The 21,460-nt window shown below is 37.0% G+C and overlaps 1 protein-coding gene across 9 annotated transcripts in view; it reads right to left on the reverse strand.

Annotated features, from left to right (window-relative positions):
- Positions 1–21,460, reverse strand: part of nfic (nuclear factor I/C) — a 103,170-nt gene that overhangs the window by 66,104 nt on the left and 15,606 nt on the right. For all 9 annotated transcript variants that reach the window (XM_084087542.1, XM_084087541.1, XM_084087539.1 and 6 more), the window contains exon 2: positions 6,983–7,514. In XM_084087542.1, coding sequence (XP_083943668.1) covers positions 6,983–7,514 — 532 coding nt within the window. The remainder of the gene's footprint in view (positions 1–6,982; positions 7,515–21,460) is intronic.

A 21,460-nucleotide genomic window follows, 5' to 3' on the forward strand; every position in this document is an offset into this window, starting at 1 on the left:
ATATCACTCACTGCTCTTTACTGAATAAGTTTTGTAGCTTTAATAAGGATTAATCTATATTTAATTTATGTGAAGACTGTGAAGTGTTTGATAACTTTATACAATTTTTGTATATTTCCTAACTGTTAGACTTACCTGAAAATCTTAAAGCACTGTTTACAAGGTTACAAGGGTCAAAAACAACATAAACAATAACTTTTTTTGTGCATATTGGCAGGGCAAGTAAAAATCTGAACTTGTCTGACTGGGCCCAAACATTGTTGACTTAAATTAAAAGTTGTTATATTTAAAGCCTAATAAATGTTAAAATTGATAGCTTTCAATTCTACTGTAATGCTGAATGGATATAATTAATGGCTGAAACAAAAACATCTATTTAATATAGACATCAGTGATACTGGCCTTCTTTCATAAAAAGAGCTCGATGGTGTTTTAAGCCCCCAATGGCTCCTTAGAGGCAGCTAACCCTACCCTACCCTCAACCTTAAACCTACCATCCCCTCGCTGCCTGGAAGGCGCCGTTGGGGGCTTAAAACCATAAAAAGATGCCATTAAACAACTTTTTAAAATATAGCTACTGTCTTTATGTTGTTTCTACATTAATTTGAAGATTCAATGTGAAACTATTAAAATATAAAACATATTAAAAACTTTATTTTGTAAGGTGTGATTAATTGCAATTAATTATAGAAAAATGTGTGATTAATTAGTTATTTTTTTATCTATTAACAGCACTTATATATTATATATTAGCCTATTTACAAAATAAATGATTATTTAAATAAACCTTTTTCATTGTCTTTATCTCTCTCTTTTTTAAAAAAAAGCTAGACATCTAACAGATAGGACCCTCATGCAACAGAGCAAGTTTTTAGTGGTGTAAAGACAAACCGTGTCAAAAGCTGACATGATATAATGGAGCTTTGATTCCTCTATGAGTTGTTACTGAACTGAATATTGACATATTCCAACTCCAAGGGTTTCTCCCTTCAGACAGAGAGGCTGCATGTCAGACTCTTTTAACAAGAGTGCTTTCTCTCTCTCAGGAAGCGCCGTTTAGAAAGCAGGCAGTATTAAGCTAACAGTTATTTACTGTAAATAGCAGGTCTTTCACCGAAATACCTAAAGAATCAGTAAAGTGTGAAAAGAAAGTTCTGTGGGGTTGGAACACTTTGATGTTTCTTCATAAGACCCGCAAGCTTCAGCCAAAGTCTTGTTTTGTTTCAGGAAATCGCACCTTTAGCTGTCAGTAACGATATCTTTGCTTTAAAGGGGTTGTATAATGCCCTTTTCACAAGATGTAAAATAAGTCTTTGATGTCCCCAGAGAGTGTATGTGAAGTTTTAGCTCAAAATACCCCACAGATATTTTTATAAAGCATGTTAAAATTGTAAAAAAAAAAAAATTGAGGGTGAGCAAAAACGCACCGTTTTGTGTCTGTTCCTTTAAATGCAAATGAGCTGCTGCTCCCGGCACAAAATTTCAAAAACTTTTAGCCTTTTATGTTCAAACTGGATTCAGACAATGATGGAGAGACTCAAGAAGAAGTGACATCATGTAGAATAAAACAGGACGTTTCTGAATGGTTAGTTGATGAATTTATGTAGATTATGTGTAGTTATGTTCTAGTCATTGATTAGCATATTCTGTCTTGATAATCTATAAATCGTGTTCAGGGGACGGGGTTTATGTAAATTTTAGGGTTGGTGATGTCACTAACCCTGGAGGAATGTTGTGTAGTCCCTACAAGCCGTTTGTTGTAGTCCTTAAAGCGATTTCTTTAAAAGCAAATATCTCCCTTTGTTTTGAACTTTGAGCATTGTAACTTTGCAGATGTTGTGTATGCTCAAACAGCAACATTACACACCACTAAAAAAAGTGAAATCATAATCAACCACCCCTTTAAGTACATTGAGATCCAAAAATCTGAGACACCAGTGAAAAAATTTCACTATTCTACTTCAACTTTTTCAGGAGAAATTATAATATCAGCATAACAACCTGAGAGAAAAGTTGTCTTATTGCATGGTTTGTATCTCTTATGCTTTATTGACAGTAGCACTCAATCAGCATAAACTGACCATCTGACCATCTAAGAGAGTTCACATGACCAATGTCACAAATGTTGATTTACTTATTTGATAAGTTACCTAGAAATGCAGAACTGAATCTGAAAAATGTCTTATTCATTTTACATTACATTTCATAGTTTAAATTGTACCCAAATACTAAAAATGTGTGTATTTCCAAGATTAAATTAGATTAAATTTTCAATATGGTATCAGAACCCCATTGTATATTTGATGTAACAGCTTATTACAGAATTATTATAACGTAACTTACAAAAGCAATTATTACTGACATACCTGTAGAGTAAAAGAGAGTTAATATAAAAATGTATATTTTTTCTAAAAAAAAACAAAAATGATAAAACATTGAAAAATTCTCCAGTCATAGCCCAGTATGCGCTGCTTTGCTTCACAGGCTGCTGGCCCTTTAAGAAGATAAGCACGCTGAACACCTCCCCCTGTTGGAGGCTGACAGCGCTGTGAACTTGACCTGAGCTGACCCTCTTTCTCCCACCCCTCCCAAATTTCCGCTGCCAGAGCACTGGAGCACATTCCAGCTCCTCAGTGTTTACTGAACATGTGTATGTGTGCGTGTGTGTGTGTGTGTGTGTGCGTGCACGTGTGTGTTTGCTGCATATTCCTGCTTGGCTGACTAACAGCGCATTCTCACATGTAAAACAAATGGATAGAGAGTCTATATGTTTTATTGTCTCTTTGTTCACTGAACACGAAGGGCAGGATACCGGGGCCTGGAGACTGAGCCTCGGCTTGATATCTGGCACAGATGGCTCCAGTGCCACCAAACCAACTGTGTCTTCTGGTTCGCTCAAACCACCATCCTGTTTGTTTTGACAAGTGAAATATTTATTGTCCCAGCAAAACCTTCAGAGCTTGAGAGTTATAAAAAAAGATCAGAGGAGGACTGGGGCACAAGCCAGGTCATGTGACCCTGCTGGAAACCGATACGGCTAAAACTGAGAGCTAGATAAATCGTATATCTCTAACAAGGCTGGTAGCCTAATCTTTGAAAAATGTAATTAATTTGATCATCTTTCGAGGGAGCCGTTTCCCCCCCGAGAGACTTGCGGTTAAATCGTTTTGCGAAGCGAATAGTCTGTTGAATGAGAGGAGGGGGGGCAGTAAGAGTAATGGCCACTGTTTCTCGATCTGGCCGCCATGCGGGACCCCCGCCCCACCCTGTTCTGCGCTCCATTAGCAAAGATACCGAAACAGAGCTGAAAGTTTCAGCGCGCACACACACGCACTAATACACACAGCTGCTGCTGCAGAAACACTGCCGGCCCTGTTCAACTTCACCGAGATGAATGGAATTTGAGCATGCCTTGCAAGTGAAAGATGGCCCTGTGCCTTTAAGCGCAAATGCTGACTGTATGCCTCTTTCACTCTCGCCTTTCTTTCAGCCACTCCCCCTTTTTCTTTTCCTTGCGCTCCCTCTCCTTCTCTCTGTGGTGCTGCCGTTAGTGGAAGTGAGGGAAAACGGACACAGTTCCTTATCGGACTGTTTACAACAAGGAGTTTGTAGGCTATTAGGCAGGTCAGGTGACATGCAGGCTGCCTGTCTGACCCAGACAACTAAGGGTGAAGGTCGCCTGAGGGGGCGGAGAGAAAAAAGGGGCGGAAAAGAGAAAGAACGAGAGAGCAAGACAGAAAAAAGGCAGGCAGCAACCGTAGATTTTCAAATGCTTGGCAAGCATTTCTATCCTTCTACAGCACTATTGTTTTTATACAACAGATGACTAATAAAAATGTTTAGTTCCTAAAAGAGCTAAAGAATCAAATTTTATGTGTCGCCAAACAACAAACAGACTGGAACTGAAGATTCAGATTTATTTTAAAAAGAAATGAATACTTTTATTCAGCAACAAAAGATTTTATTTCAAGTAAATGCTGTTAGTTTGAACTTTCTATTCAGCAAAGAATACTGAAAGAAATGTAATACGGTTTCCAAAAAAGAATTAAGCAGAACAACTGATTTCCACATTAATAAAAAGTTACTTGAGCACCAAATCAGATTATTAGAATGATTCCTGAAGGATCATGTGACACTGTCTGAAGTAACGGCTGCAGAAAATTCAGCTTTGCCATGACAGGAATAAATTACATTTTGAAATATATTATAATTTTTGATCTAATAAATGATGCCTTGGTGAGACTTCTTTCGAAAAACTTTTGAGCAATTCTGTACTCTGGTCTGAAGTGATACAAATAATAAAAAGTTGTTGGACTGTTTTTCAGTATCATATTTGAGGACCGGAACTTACTGCTGTATAAAGAGTTTTGAGAGTCAATCAATTCCATTTACATGTCTGATTGGTATGCATATATTTAAGGTGCACAAACACAAGACTCTTCTGTATATATAGATTTAGAGTACCATGAAAAAGAGAATACACAATTCCAACACCATTGAGACCTGGTAATTTAATAAAAGGTTTGGAACACGATCTAACACAGAGGGAATTTGAGAGAGATGCTATCGCAACATTCACACATAGGCCTACTTAGAACGTTGAGTCACTCTAACTGCTGCTGCACTGAACACACACACACACACCATCCTGTCACATTGACCATTCAACTGAACTTCTATGCATTGCACATCCTCACACCACAGAGACTGTGTATCTTATACTTCTACAGAATTATAGTGAACGGTTTTACTGTAAAGTTATATTTATAACTTCTATGTAGTGTCTATAGGCATTATCTGTAGCGTGCTGTTAATTACCACAGAAAATAATGTTGACTCATGCTTTACTCATACTGGTTTTCAAAAGCAAACGGAAAATGCGGGAGAGCATAAATGTGAAGTTTGTCGTTGAGTTCAAGAAATTTGCAGTAAAAATGGTTGTTGATTAAGCCGTTAAATTGCCCGAATCATCTTTCTAAAGGTCTGACTACTTTTCTAGGTGGATGAACTTCTGGTTACGGCTTATCAGTTTGAGTCCAGTGGCTGGAGTTTGCTTTATGGATAAATACAGCATATTCTTTCCATGTTGCTTACTGGTATCCTCATGCAAATACCAAGTTACTAAGTTTACATTCAGTTTATTAAAGTTATAATTAAATGTATACATTTATTAAATTAATATATTTTAAACAATGTGCAAGGTTGCTTGTTAGGCTTTAACTGTAAGCATATTACAGTAAATGCTTTATAAGTTAATTTTTACAAACTACTTTTTTTTTAAAGGTGCCATGTGTCAGAACTGAGTTAAAAATATCCAAAAAATGAGCTACACGCATCAAAAGAATGAGAAGAAATAAGGGCGATGATGTCATTCAAAAAATGACAAGTTATAGTGCTGCAGAGATATCAACCTGAATTAGCATTAGCATTAATAGCCACGGCCCGACAGGTGTCGTAATACCAGTTTCGGCCATGGGAGGCGGTATGCGGGCAACATAACCACCAGCCAAACATGCAATACACGAATAACTCGCACGGCTTGTGGGCGTACTTGAACCTGATGTCAATCGTGTGGAAAGTACAGCCCACTACTACATTCAAATAAAATCTGATAAAAAAAGGAACAGAACCAGACAACTAATGGACATGAAAGAAATGAGGTTCGACTCCGAACTTGCAACATTTCTTTTGGATTGGTAAGTAAGATGCTGTTAGTATTTCGTTAGAAGTTAGTTTTATATGTTTGTGTAGTTTTTTCGGGAAGTTATAACATAGAAATGTATCGAAGGCTGTTCGATAAACTCACTTTCTGGAGGTATACTGCCCCCATCTGGTATGGAATGTGGAGTATGAATTGATTTTTTGGCGGACATTACACAAGGCACCTTTAAAACAATTATTTTTTAAAAAGTGGTCTCTTATGCAAACCAACGCTGCATTTATTTCATAAATACAGTAAAAACAGTAATATTTTTAAATATTATTTCAAATTTCAAATATTTTTTTTCTTTGAATACATTCTAAAAAGTATTTTTTTTTTTTTTTATTCATCGTCACATGATGCTTCAGAAATCATTCCTAATATGCTGATTTTGTGCTCAAGAAACATTTATTATTATTAATGTTGAAAACAGTTGTGCAGCTTAATATTTCTGTGGAAACCATGATACAGTTTTTTTATTATTATTTGAATATTTAATGAGTCAATTTAATGAGTCCTTTCTGAATAAAAGTATTCATTTCTTTCAAAAGAAAAATCGTACTGACTGCAAAGTTTTGAATAACAGTGTATATAAAAATATAGAAATCCTGCGTTTATTTGAAGTTTATCTCTGCATATGTATCCTTTGAATACCTGCAAAATGATTATGGTTTCATACTTTTCAGTAGAGACAGGTCACAGGTTAAAATTCACAGATGATGAATACAGGGTTTAATGGTACATCAGCTCACGTATCCCAACAGCTTTCATAAAAGTTCTATTTCAACAAAAAACATTTAGTAACTTGAAACACATCTACCTGCCTGTCAGAACAGACCCACTTATTTTAAATGATTTACAGTGTTTGGTTCTGCTTGTGTTTTAAACTCCCTTTCTTTCTCTCTGATTAAAACCAACTTCCCGTCAGTGATTCTGACAGCACAGCTCTGGTTTGAAAAAGTCGACTAGTGCAGTGCCTAACGGTGTATTCTGTGGCCTGCAAGCCAAAGCTGCACTGGTACCAAGCAGCACAGGATGATGAGTCAACAGCTTTCTCAGAAAAGCGAGCCAGTGCATCTTTCTGTGATTTACGCCACATACCAAACTGCCACTCCACAAGCTTAAGTTTTCTCTGTGCACAACAGGACTTCCCAGTACTGTCACCTCGGTTCAGCGGAAGCGTAGTTCTGAGAACCATCCTCTCCCCCCCAGGTACTGAATGGGCGAGGATTTGTTCACATGTGCGAAACCAATGTTAGTGTAGCAGGTGTGCAAACTCACCTCTCTCCTGCACAAAGTAGGCGAGGTAGAGGTCCAGCTCTTTGACGGACACGCTGATGTGATGGGGCTGGACGCAGAGAATGGGATTGGAGCACTGGCCACCTTTGACCAGCCGTTCCCCGTCCGTGCTCTCCAGCGGGATGCCCTTGAACAGAATCACCATCACCAGGTCCAGACGCCAGACCTTATCCGCCTGACGCAGGCAATCTATGCGCCTCATCTTCCCCTTCTGGTCTGGGTTCGAGAGGACGCAACACGGAGGCTTCTTCCCTGTGATGGACAGCACAAAGTCCTCCCGACACTCCGGCCGGATGTCCTTGCGGAGCTTTGCGAGGAGGCGTGACGCCCACTTCTGTTTGACCTCGGGCTTCTCACCCAAGAGCTCGTCCTTGACGGCGCGCTCTTCATCCTTGGTCATCCGCTTCTCGTGCTTTTTGAAATATTTGCGCTTGCGGGCCTGCAGGTTGAACCAGGTGTAGGCGAAGGCACGCACATGCGGCAGCAGCGCCTCGATGAACGGATGGAATTCATCCTGGAAAAGAACAGCAAAAGACGAGTTATTCATTGTGTTGTTTATTCATTGTGGTTTCTGACAAGCAAAAGCCACATCTGCAGTTCAATTCGAGTACAAAAAGGAAATGAATCATCTTGGCTCTTTTCTGTATTGACGCATTTATTGAAATGCGTTTTTTCCCATTCTGTTGTTTACCAAAACAGAAAACGTAAATTCCAGATTCATTTTTTTCCTTTAAAAAAAAGTATCAATGATATTCAACAGATTTCAGAGTTAATTGTGTTGAGTTTTCTATCGCACCCACAGTCCTCCATTGTTTCCATCTTTTGCCGAAGCCCCATGTGCAGTCATCATTTATCCAATTATGTTTTGTTGACTATTTTCACTTTCAGTGGTAAGTTTTCAACAACAACAACACACACACAGATGTACCTCCCAGGCACGTCGCAGACCGCAGTCTCTTAACCGTTTAGTGCGGCATTCATTTGGTCTGACTAATTACTTCCATATTTGACCATTTCTAAAACCCTAAACTAGCACCAGGCTGTGCTATAAATGTTACTAAAACCCCAACCGAACATTAAACATGCGCATCTATCAATTATCATTAACAAGACTCGAAGCTCTGTGCGCACTGCCGTGGCCATTTGTGCATGTGTGTGCATAAAACAGTCATAATGAGAGCGCTGCTTTACAGTTCTGTGATAATCATCAGCCAGAAAAATCCCCACATGAGAATGAAGCTGTTCAATAGGAGGGTTTTGCGCTTATGGCAAAGTAATGAAACACAGTATCAAGCTGAATGGTGTCAGCTGTTGCATCAATATAGCATGACATAGTTACCAGAGTGTCACTTCTGCTTAGGCACAATGCAACCACAGAGCTCAGAGAGAGAGAGAGAGAGAGAAATGGCCACGGGCTGCTTGGCCACAGTAATTCAAACAGAGAGAAATAAAGAAAAAATGAAAGAGGAATCACAGCGCTCCCCGGTCTGGTTGTGCTGCGAGCACTGAGCAGGTTTTAAAGGAACATAATGAGACGTGACTTCGGCACGCTGTGGATCTCATGCGATAAGCCAGATCTACAGCTTACGGCAGCGAAAGGCTCTTACACTACTACAGCTGCTTCACAGAAACCATCTCCTGAAACACCAGAACATTTACTGTCTTCTAACCTAAAACATCCTTTTCCTTAAACACCATCCTCAAAACACAACCCTCAAGACCTCAACTGGAAGACCTTGAGCCAAAAATAAACCTTAGGCATGTTCTGATGCTTTATGCAAATAATAAATGCAACTAGTCAAAATCATGCGTTTAGGATAGCATTTCAACAATAGTACAGTTGGACACAAATCATGACAACCATGAACAATTCTATTTAAGATAAAAGAAAATACAACCCAAACTATGTTAATACACTTGCTTCAAGGGAAAAAAACAAAGGAATTATTATAATTATTAATATTTTAAATAATAATAATAATAATAATTTCTTCCTTTTTCCCTTGATGAATATAAATAAATAAAATTTACTTAATTTTGTATGAGGATTTTAGAGAACTTTCTGTTTATTACAATGCATACTTTACCAATGCATGTTGTGGGAAAAAAACAGCCCCAAATATCCTTGAATCTAATCACAAATGATGTTTTGAGCAGAATATAGTTTCTTTAGTGCAACGTTTTGAAAGGACCCAATTTGCATATGTAACTTATTCAGACATGGAGAGCATAAAAACTGACTGCCCTGTCCTTGTGCCGCTTCACAACTGTGTTGAAAAGATTATAAAACCTCTTTTAAGAGTGTTCTCGCTGAGATGGGCTAAAAATAAAAACCATACTTAACATATTTTTTTAAACCCAATAGCAACAGCAGGTCAAAATGTTTTTATTTCCAGCTATTTCAATTTTTGAACCGGGACAAGCTGAAAGCAGACAGGGTGCAATAATTGGAAGGTTGAGAGGTTGAGACTGTACTCTCAACATCTGTAATCAGCCGAATCAGACGGAACTGATACAGTTACTGAGTAAACTTTACAAAGATTTACAAAAAAAGAAAGAATATGGGAAGTTAAGGCTGACAAAAACCAGAGAACCAAGCTGTACAAACAGACACAAGATACGATGTCCAAAAAACTGCTAAACCCTCCTCAGGTTCAACTGCATGTGTTTAGAGAAACGGTAAGGCCATTTTATTTAGCTATGTTAATGTCCAAAATAGTTTGACCCAAAATAGTTTTCCAAACTAAATTTGGATCCATTGAACAAATATTCAAACGGACATTCTGGCTTGAGAGCTCAGTGAAGTCTGGACACATTTTGCACCCAGTGACAACGGAAATTTCCATGAAGGAAACGCCAGGAGGAAATGGTGATTTCAGGAATAGAGGGGGATTAGAGATTCCCTGCAAACGTGTGTGGATGTATTTTCTTCTTTTTAGAGCTCCTTTCATTGCTCTAGCTTCAGCACCAACCACTCCAGCAGAAATAAACATTTGTTGGGCATTTCCTCCTTTCCACAGCCTTGCAAAAAAGGCAGGGCAGATGAGGCCCAAACCAGGATACGGCACACATAGGCCTGGGAAACTGTGTAGTTTCTGCATCACTAGTGTCGCTAAACAGAATTGCAAACAGGTTTCCTGAACACAACCAAAATTATAAATCACAGTACGACAAAGGACCACTTCTGCAATAAAATAAAATAACTGAAGAAATAATTAATTACTAAACAAAGAAATGTGTACATACACACACACATACATACATAGGCCTACATATACATATACATATACATATACATATATATATATATATATATATATATATATATAACATGGTCTGTCTGAATACTCAATTATGATTGGCTGGAAGGTGTGCAATAAAACGGTTTAATGCACAGGTAGTTCAAAAGTCAGTTTAATCAGCGTTCTATATTAAGCGCACGCAATCATACGTCACTCACACACAGAGAGCAACGAGGGGGTAACATTGCTGGTTTTAAAGTAATTAAACTCCTATCTTCGTTGTTAATAGAGATAGACGCTGAACAGACACAGGTAATTCACGCACACACATCTCTCATCTCTCTCGCTCGATAATTAATTGAAATAAATGCAAAAATTAATTAATTCAAATAAATATAATCTCCAGCACAACATTATCTCTGTGTCTGATTCAAAGCAGGCAGAATGCTAGATCTAATATTGCACTCCAAACATCAATAACAGCTTTAAGTTGTCAATGCTGGTAAATGACCATGGTATAAGTGGGATAATCTATGGCTAGCTGTGCATTAAACAAGTCAGCGTCAGGTGGTTCTTTTCTTCCACGTTGTGCATTGAAACTGTTTAAATGCACATCTCACCGTGGATTATCCTTTACATAATATATATAAAAAAATGATTATTAAACATTAAACTTGGTAATTAATAATTTTAGATAATCAGGTGAGTTAAATACTTAATAAATGAAAGTTGTTGACGCAAAAGATATGGTTAATCATAAATGATTAAAAGATCTGGCATCAGTGCAAACACAGCATCACATTATGTAACACTTAAATCAAAAACAAAACACTGAATAAAATTTAATTCTGATTAGATGAGTCACATTTAAAGCTGCTGTTAAAGTGATAATATATTAACATGTCACAATACATCAGCTGAATTTTGTATTAATGTGGCAAGTTATATATGATTAGCTATATAAATCATAAAATAAAAATTTAAAAATAAAATTTTAAATATTAGGTTTCAAATAACTAGACACACAAATTAAACCTCTTAATTAAAAGTTGTTCCTCTTTTTGACTATTTTGGTAGTAATTTTGTATTACTTTCTGTGTCGCTATCGTGTACATAACATTAAAACATCTGCAATATATAGCATAATTTCTACCAGCAGACACACATCACACAATATATACCATCATACAGCCAAGCCCTTGATAAGAATAAATGGTAAATGATGAGGAGAAACAACATCAGCTCAACTTGAACCCGTGTCACCAACATAAGCACCACGGCTCAATGTGTCAGAGCACGCAAGGCCACATCTCCGGCCTGGAAATATATATTTTTAAACTCTCCGCTTTACTGCTACATCATTTACAACACCAACATGAAGACTTTTAGTGGAGAACTGAGAAGCATATTGCATTTCTCTCTTTCCTTCTTTCCCTCTCCTGCCTACTCTGTCTTTTTCCATATTAGGCCTGGACGCGCTCCAACGGAATGCTCTGTTTTTACTACAATCAGTCTGAGAAGAGCGCTCTGACTGGATTTCGTGTGCACATTAAGGATGAGAATGTTATTGATAAACACGGCTGATGAATGGCTTCATTATGGCAGATGAACTGAGCATCTTTGATCTGACGGAGGCTGATGGCAGGGCGGCTGTGATAGCATGAGGGAAACGGTGACCACTGGAGTGTCCTAAAAAAGCCAGGCCTACCAACTCAGCCGCTCTCGCTCTGTCAGCCGCACACACACACAGCTGTATTTATGCAGTAATTGAATCATTTTGTTATTGCGGAGCTCAGGGAAATGTGTTTTTATTCCTGTCCGTTGCTCGGATACCATCTTTATTATGTCTTAAACAGAGAATGTGATTTTTTTTTCTTTCGCGCAAATCTTTTTCCAAGTACAGACAAAGAGAGAGAGAACGGGAATGAGAGAGGGAGTGGAGAAGTCCACATGATGACAAAATTGGGGTGTTGCGGTCACACACACCCACACAAAGTGTTGCTATGGTCACTCTGCGTGTCACTAGCATGTGTCCCGGGCTGAGCTTTTCCCAGACAGTTTTCCCCAAATTACGTAGTCGGGGAAATTGAAAATTGACTATGATCCTGAAAAATTAGAAGATTTTCCAAGACACATCATTAGCAATAAAAATTACTGCTTTTAAAACTACTATTTTAGTAAAACCATATGTAGCGATCAATTAAATAACGCTGTTTTCATACTTTGCAATGATTCACCTTTCACCTCGTGCAGAGAGCAGTGCGCCAAGGGAAAGAAAATGCCAGTAAGCCTTGAATTTTTGTAACACTGCAATTTACCCAGAATGCCCTCTGAGCATTAACAGCAGACATTCACCCCCCCCCCACCCTTCCTGCACTGTTGCACTGCTGTTGCCAAAAGCACTTTCTTTCTCTTTCTACTGACTGGCTGAGAAGTGGATAGTCTAGGATCTGGGTAATGGATTCAACTTCGACATTCTTTCAGAGACACAACAAAACAGGGAAGAGTAGGCATGCTTCTGTTTGGGACACATTTAGAATGAGATATTCTGGGTATTTCAATGTCCTGCATCCTTTCTATACAAGTTTTACAGCAATAAAATATGCACTAAAATATCACCAATCAAATATAATTTAGAACTACTGAGCCGAATGGTAAATGGGAAATGTACACTTTTTTAGATTTTTGATTAAAATCGATACAAACGTATAAGAGAAAGTATAATTTTAGGTGCTCTAAGTGATTGCCGTTTATTTTAAAGGAACAGTTCACTACAAAATGCTAATTTTGTCATCATTTACTCACCCTCATATCTTGCGAAACAAGTATGACTATCTTCTGAGTAACACAAAAGGTGATATTTCGCAGAATGTCCAAGCTGCTCTTTTGATGAAAGCGTTAAACAATGGATGTCAAGCAATATTTCCATAAAACATGAAATATAATCCATTGAATATTAATGCTCCTTGTGCTCCACATAAAAAAAAAACACATAGATTAAAATATTAATAAAAATTCAGATAGTTTTCTGCTATCACTGCTTGACATTATGTCCACTACCAAAATTCTAATTTTTAAGACGTAAATCTTGAAAGAAAGAAAAAACACTTGCTAAAATAAAAACAAAGCACTATGTACTTTAAAGAATTAGAAATTTAACCATGACAGCAAGTTATATCTCTATAGTCCTTTGTGTGTCTTCCTTTCTAAACACTGTTGGATACATCTGAGAGCTTATCAAAGACACAGAGCACTGCAGTAGGTTATTCCTCTGTGCCCAGTGGGCTGATGGGAGATGAGGTTTTGAATGCTGAGTGGATCAAAGTGGATGTTCTGTGACTCACACTACCTCTTTCTTTTCCTCCCTCTCTTTCTCTCTTCTGCACAATCGCTGAGTCAGCCCTCAGACACGCAGCATCATAATGTAGGGAGGGGGATGCTGGGTAACAAACCTCTCTCAGGAGGAAAGGCAGTGTGTGGACGATGTGCTGCAGTGGTATTTGGGTTACACTGTTTGCTCTTTCTATTTAATGTGACATTTTTATTTCTAGTAGGAAACTAGTAGAAATCTAGTAGGACTGTTAATTTAAAACAATAATATAAAAATGTGATGTAGCAAAATGCTCAAAACAGCAACATACACACCGTAAAGGCCAAAGATGCCAGTCTGAATGTGAAAAAAAAAAAAAACTAGTGCAAATGAGGTGCAACAGCACGTCCTGTATGAACGACCAAAACAAACTCGATTCATCTTAAGCCTGTCATACAGTATTACAGTCCAAAGCAATCCAGTCAATATATGGAAATAAATTGGCTTCTAAAGTTAAATCAATCAGCATTTAATTTAATTTATTAGATTTTTTTTTATGAATTAACAGCCCAAATTAAAAATTATTTTTAATAATACGGCCTTATTTTTAGAAAGTTTTTAAACATGTATCTAGATTTAGAATTATAATTTCTCACACTCAAGGACTTAAGTGAACTTATTTCTACAAGTTAACAGCAAAAAAAGTGATTAATATGGTGACCAGATATGTGTGATATCTATAAATACACACTTTCCTTATAAGTTGAGATAAAACTTAATCTAAAATCTTGTTGCCAAAAAATTTAAATTCAATTACAATAAATAAATACTTCCCCTTTAATCAGGCTAATTGAATTTATGAGGAGAAAAGAACTACTGAAAACAAAGATCATATGATAATATGGGGCAAAAAGATGGTGGGGAATTTCATTTCATAAGCACAAAGGCCAACGGGAAAAACAAAAATGTAGCCTGTCTCTTCTAAAGCATACTCCAAAAGACGCATGTGACTTTCTATCATAGGATGAAGTCACAGGGTTCATGTTACCATGACAGCTAAAAGCACCTGTTTCATTAGCATCTGAAATGCCATGAACCTCCCATTGATGGAACAAGGAGAGGGTTTGTTTACTTAAGATTTTAAACAAAGATGGACCAGCATAATTATATGCATGATTCAATCTTTGCAACAATTAGTGTCTCACAATCACTAGATCTTCAAGTCTTTGTTCCTCATGTGTCTGATAGAATGAGGGGAGTGGGGGAAGGAACAATTGCAAGCCTTCAATTAAAAACATAAATTGAAGGGATGGTTCACCCAAAAATGAAAATTTTATCACTTACTCACCCTCAAGCTGTTCCAAACCTGTATGAGTCTCTTACTTCTGTTGAACTCAAAAAAAGATATTTTGAAGAATGTTGGTAACCAAACAGTTGACGGCACCTATTGACTTTCAAAGTAGGGGGGAAAAAAAATAATGGGGCCTATCAACTGTTTGGTTACCCATACTCTTCAAAATATCTTCTTTTGTGTTCAACAGAAGAAAGAAACTTAGTTTGATTGGAACAACATGAGGTGGGTGAGTAAATGATGACAACATTTTTATTTTTGGGTGAACAGTCCCTTTTAAAACATGGGAAAATGTTGTATTTTTTAATAAAAGTGCCAAAATGTTTATCACTAGGCCTTTCCTATCCAGAAAGCAACCTGACTAACTTGACAAACATCTTCCAGTACCCTGATTTTAGCAGAGATTGGGGCTCACGAAACACGAAAGTATAATTGTGCGTGCAAAGAATTCAGTCGTATGGTATTTTCCACTCAGCAGTTGCTTGGTTCATTTTCAGAAAGGGATGCCAGTTGTGAAAATGTCCCCAAGTTTCCTGGTTTCTAAATGACTGAGGACAAGATCACTATGAACAAAGAAATGAAGTTCTGAAAGGTGTCAGACACCTTGCACCTTACCCACGCACACACAAACTACAACATTTCTGTGATGCTGCAGAAAAGGTCAACTATTTTCCCTGAAATTATCAAGCAATATTTGATTTTCATTTCAGAGAGAAATCTCTCTGTATTTTTCCTTTTTTGGCCTTATTCAAAACCAACGCTATCTCACGACCAATTCGTACGAATTCGTACGAATGATAAAAAGTTGGCTAATTCGTACTAATTCGTACGACCTAACTCGTACGAATTTGTACGATTTGTCTAAACCCACGTGATGGGTAGGTTTAGGGGCGGGGTCAGGGGTAGGTCATTCGTATGAATTCATACGAATTGGCCAATTCGTAAAATATGTACGATTTTGCAAAAATCGTACTAATTCGTACGACTCAGGTCGTATGAATTCGTACGAATAAGCCACCTTGTAGAATTTGTACGTTTTCCCGTGAGATCGGGCTCTCATTACACATGAGCAGAATGAATTTCTATGTAGGCTAAATCAATCGTAATACCATTCTCATGTAAATTGCTGCATTCAATTGACGTACTGTAAGAATGATTTTACAAATTATTTACACTGTTCTGCTTGTGTTTCATGCATGAGGCCCAATGCAGTTTCCACCTCTTCTTCTCTGATTAAAATCAACATAAAATCAAAACTGACGCTGTGTACCATCAATGCACGTTCCTGATCATTTTGTGAACGATTCATCTGTGCATGTTATAGAAAAGGGGGAAAAAATGACTTTGTCAATGACTTGCTCGTCAAGCCCTGCTCTACATTTCTTCTAACTGAATATCCTCTTTCACTTGGAAATACATGTCACATCATGGAAGTAAAATGGGTTGAGAATGACAGTTGACATTGACTTTATACAGAAATTTTGCTTGTTGAACCTCTACTTGTACAGTTTATTTTCTCATCTCATCTCTTTTCTTGGGGATAAATACCCTCCCATTTTCACATGTATTCTATTGCTTAGCAGAGAAGCACATGGGTATAGCATTTCCTACTTTAAAATATGACAAGAAACGTCATTTGGAATGCTTTTAACTTCTGTAATGAAGATATAGCCCTATTTCCAAAGTGAAACAAAACAAAAATAAACTTTAGTGGAAATAGACTTGATTTTATCCATAGGAATTGACTAAATCATGAAAAGGAGCCTATAATAACAGCATTTTTCAGCATCCATGCAGCCTTGATTATGCCATCTGTAAAAGTCATTTCAGAGGCAGAGAAAAATTATCATGAAGATTAAAAAACAAACAATTTTTCTTCAGAATAACATGAAGTGATGAATTATGCACAATAAGACACAGTAGTGACGTTCATCAATCACCATTGTTGAAACGTTGCTGTTAAATACCCTCTTCAAACAAATATGCCAGCAGTTATTAATAATCTACTTTGTCTTCCTGTCCACTGTATAGTCTGGTGAATACAGCTCATTCCTTCGCTCCGCCCATTCACACTTTTAGAGGAAGGGACAGCTGCTGCTTCATCGTCTTAGCATACATGCTGACCACAGAACCACAAATACAAACAGCCCAGTGACTCCAAGCCCAAACACTCCCTAACAAACACACAGGCCGCAGTCTGTTCTTATGCTGTTTGATCATTAGGGACTGCTAGAAAAGGCTGGGGCATAACCGTGCTCCTGGGAAACAGCTGTGCCTTCCCAGAATTGATTTGCGCAATGAATCACAAAACCACACAAAGCTCTTGTCTGAGTGCCAATCAATGCAACTTGTATTCCGCCATAGGGCTGCACGATATCATTTTAGCATCGATAATGCCATGTGCGCATCTGCGATGTGCGATGACAATAGGGATCGTAGTTGATCCATACGGACCAGACACCACGGTTCAAAACGCATGCAATTCTCGAATTAATTGCAAAGTTTAACCATCATAGAGCGAAAAATTATCATTTGTCAGTTTAAATATTCAAACGATTTTAAGCCATTTGAGCACAAGATGACACGAAAGAGAACTCAATTCGGAACGCGTGTTATAACAGTATTTCCGTACCTGAATACTGTTAGACTTACTGAAAACATAAAGCACTGTTAATTTTATGCATCTTTGTTCTATTGTATTTATATATGCATGTAATTTGTTTATTTTCTATGCAGATTTACTCCCCTACAAAATCACCCCAATCATTCTAGAATGATTAAATCTTTACAATTCTTTCTCTATATGTTGCTCTCCTTTTTTTGATCTTTTGTCTAGTATTATTTTGAACTGCTGCTGGTTATTATTGCTGGTGTTTACAACCCATTTTACTTCTGTAAATATATTTTAAAATGAAGGGCACATTTTGGTTTTATTTATCAGGAATATCAGGATCATCCAATGGCATCCGATGTATTCCAATGACTTCAAAACTTGCTATTATTGGTGCAATCATTATTATATTACCTTTTTTTATGCATTACCCACAACAGTATAATTAAAACAATGCTCAAACTCTGACTCAAAAAGTAATACTTAAATGGTTTAGATTAGATTTATTATTTATTTGATATATTTAAATATGCTTATCTTAGCAAGATATAACTTTAGTTCAATTAATGCCAAATGTAACTGCTTTGCCATTTACAAATTAAAAATGTAATTTTAAAGTGTTTAAATGTTTGCGTTTAGAAATGTTAAACATTTCATATTAAAAATTTGATACACCCAAATAACTCAATAAAATATGATGGAAATTTCTCAGACAAATGAACTGCATTCATTTTAAAACAGTCTGCGTAAACAGTTTGTTTATCAGCAGTCTGCTTGACTTGGATGAAATCAGTTTCATTTATTCCATTTTGAAGAGAGATTACCAAAACAAACATATTTTTCATAGGAATCATATGCACTGGTTAAGTGTGCACAATAATAATAATAAAAACTATAACAAAAAACATATTTAATCCATTTTAATTTCATGTTGACTTCAAGGTCTGGAAGGTTTATCAAAACCTTTAAACATGTTTTAGACCACAGCTCTCCTGGAGTCCCATTACATTAGCCAAGTGTCTCAGACAGTTTGAGCAGTGATTCCAGCATCAAGAGTTTTCCAGACTCATAGGGTAAATTAGAGCAGCAAGCTGTTTGGAAAATGCAATGCATCCACTCCGCTTGAGCTATGACCTTTGCATGCCATAACAATAGGCATCCATAAAAGAGGATTAGAGAGAATAGCTGGGTCACCCAACTACAGACCAAATCTTTGCATGATTCTGAATGTCTCTCGCTCGCTCTCTCTCTCCCTCAACAAACGGGTCCCTCCAGGCTGACCGACCGCTGAGACTAGCTTAAGCTCAGCTCTTGCTTCCATTCGCTCTCAATAGCCAGTTTACAAAGGTCATGACCCCGAGATACTCTAGTAAGACATACATAAAAGCATCAACCTGCATTTGCTTGACAAATAAAACAACCAACATCAAAAATGCATCCGGTGTTTTAGATTAGACTGATTAGATTGCTGCAATATAGTGCAGACTTTTTCTGGGTTTAGCTTAACTTTGATTACAGGTTCAAAGATTAAGCAAGAATGCATTGTGCCCATTGATAGTGCAATTTTTTTTTTTTTCACTGTCTGCAATGATTCACTAGCAGCCAATTCACTAAATTATTTATGCAAATCAGGTTACGGCGCCAAAATCTGTAAAGCATTGATGCACACTGTGATTCAGATACCTGAATCAGCTCTTTAAAATGCCGTAAGTGTGCTCGTCTACACCAGCCATCTGGATGGTTATAACGCTCTTATCTATCAGTTGGTCATCACTTGATGAATAACTGCTGCCATGATCAATAGAAAATAGATACAAACATCTCTTTAAGTGAAATTGTGTTTCTGTTTTCCACAGGAGGTGGACATTAAAAAATACATTAAATGCATCACTTACATATTTTCATTTTTTACCTACAGTACAATTACATTTACATACAGTGCAATGCATAAGTGAATACACCCATGCTAAAGTTGACTAAAAAGAGGAATAAAAAATCATATTTTGGAAATTGAACTTAATGCCTTAATTTAAAAAATTAGGAAAAATCCAACCTTTAAGGACACCAATTTTCTTTGTGAATGAATAATGTATCGTAAATAAATAAATGTTCTTCCTTAAAATACATGGTGCATAAGTGAGTACACCCCTATGTTAAATTCCCATAGAGGCAGGCAGATTTTTATTTTTAAGTATTTAAAAAAAAATTTTTTTAGGATACTATGCATCCTGATAAAGTTCCCTTGGCCTTTGGAATTAAAATAGCCCCACATCATCACATAGCCTTCACCATACCTAGAGATTATTCATTCACAAAGAAAATTGGTGTCCTTAAAGGTTGGATTTTTCCTAATTTTTTAAATTAAGGCATTAAGTTCAATTTCCAAAATATGATTTTTTATTCCTCTTTTTAGTCAACTTTAGCATGGGTGTATTCACTTATGCATTGCACTGTATATGCTTTTGGATGACACTTTTATCCAAAGTGACACACCTTGAAAGCACACAATTTTTAGTGTTAATGTTTTCAGGGCCTTTGCATTGCTAATTTGCTAGCGACAAATTTGAATTGAGCAGGATGCAGAATTGAAATTGAAATTAGTAAAACAATATTGAACTGAAATTTGAAAAAAAAATCTTGTCACGGCAAAAATTTACCTGCATGAAAAGTTTTATTTTTATCTAGAAAAGGAAGGCCTGTCAAGACAAACTTTGAATTATGTCTTGACAATATGGTCTGAAAGTTTAAAAAGTCTTCAATGTTTGAATGTTTTATATGCCTCATAGACAGACAAACAAACAGATATCTTTGAAATTTCACCTAAAATGTATACTTAACTAAATTAAGTAAAAACTAAAAGCTAATTTTTCCAGAATTCAGTCAATTCTACTTCCTTTAATTCCAATTTAACTTCCTGTCGGGTGTAGTAAAAAAACAATTATGAATTAAACAGAAGCCAAACCTTTTCAACCCAGTTAAACAGGGTTGTGGGTGGTTAGTTCATTAAAACAGGTTTTTACACTGAAATGCTGCATATAAAGAGAAAGGAGAGATTAAGTGATATATAATGAAAGATAGAGCATTACCATTGGTGTTTCTAAAAAAACATGGGACCTGGGACAATTTGGACAAACACAGGTCCCAGGACAATGCCCACAGTTAAACCATGAAGAAGATCCTACCATGTGACATCTGCAAACAATGACACAGTTACCTCAGGTAACCTCAGATTATTACCCTTCCTGCCCTCACTCACTCACTCTAACACACACACACACACGCACGCACGCACACACACACACACACACACACACAGTTAGCACAGTAGTGCACTTAGGCCTCTATATCTCCACAAACAGCCAACCACACCTCTCAGTTCAGGTGCATTACTACTGAACTGGATGCACACCTGGTAAACCAACTGTTACTGTTAAGTACAGCCAATCACAGAGCTTCAGTCTGAAGCGCTTATTCGTTTTCAATCAGGCTGATAGTGGTGTAAAACCTAGACACGGCGCTCAATGACTGCCATGCAACCTTAATCCCACAGTTTAAATACACACTGTATTTGGATACTATAATCCAGCTGTTTTGCTCATCTGATCATCACACACATTCATTTAAACACGGAAAGCTTTCACTGACCTCTCTTCTGTAATGTTGACAGTAATGGCCAGTAGGTGTGCATTTAAAAAACTAGAGATGCACAATATAGCAAATTGTGCTAAAACCAATAAAATGGAAAAGAACAGTACTATTCCTCCAATAATATCCAACTGACTGAAAATACTTTGTTCAACTGATTGCTTAATATTTCAATTCAATGAAAAAGAGGGATGTCGCAGTGAAGATGATTTGATCATTTTTCATACTAATATTGCTACTCAAGGTGAATTATTCTGAAAAAGATAGATTAGTTCTACAGCATACTACAACCTCAGTCCAA

Source organism: Abramis brama, assembly GCF_963993115.1.
Source record: "Abramis brama genome assembly, chromosome: 16".
NCBI lineage: Eukaryota > Metazoa > Chordata > Actinopteri > Cypriniformes > Leuciscidae > Abramis > Abramis brama.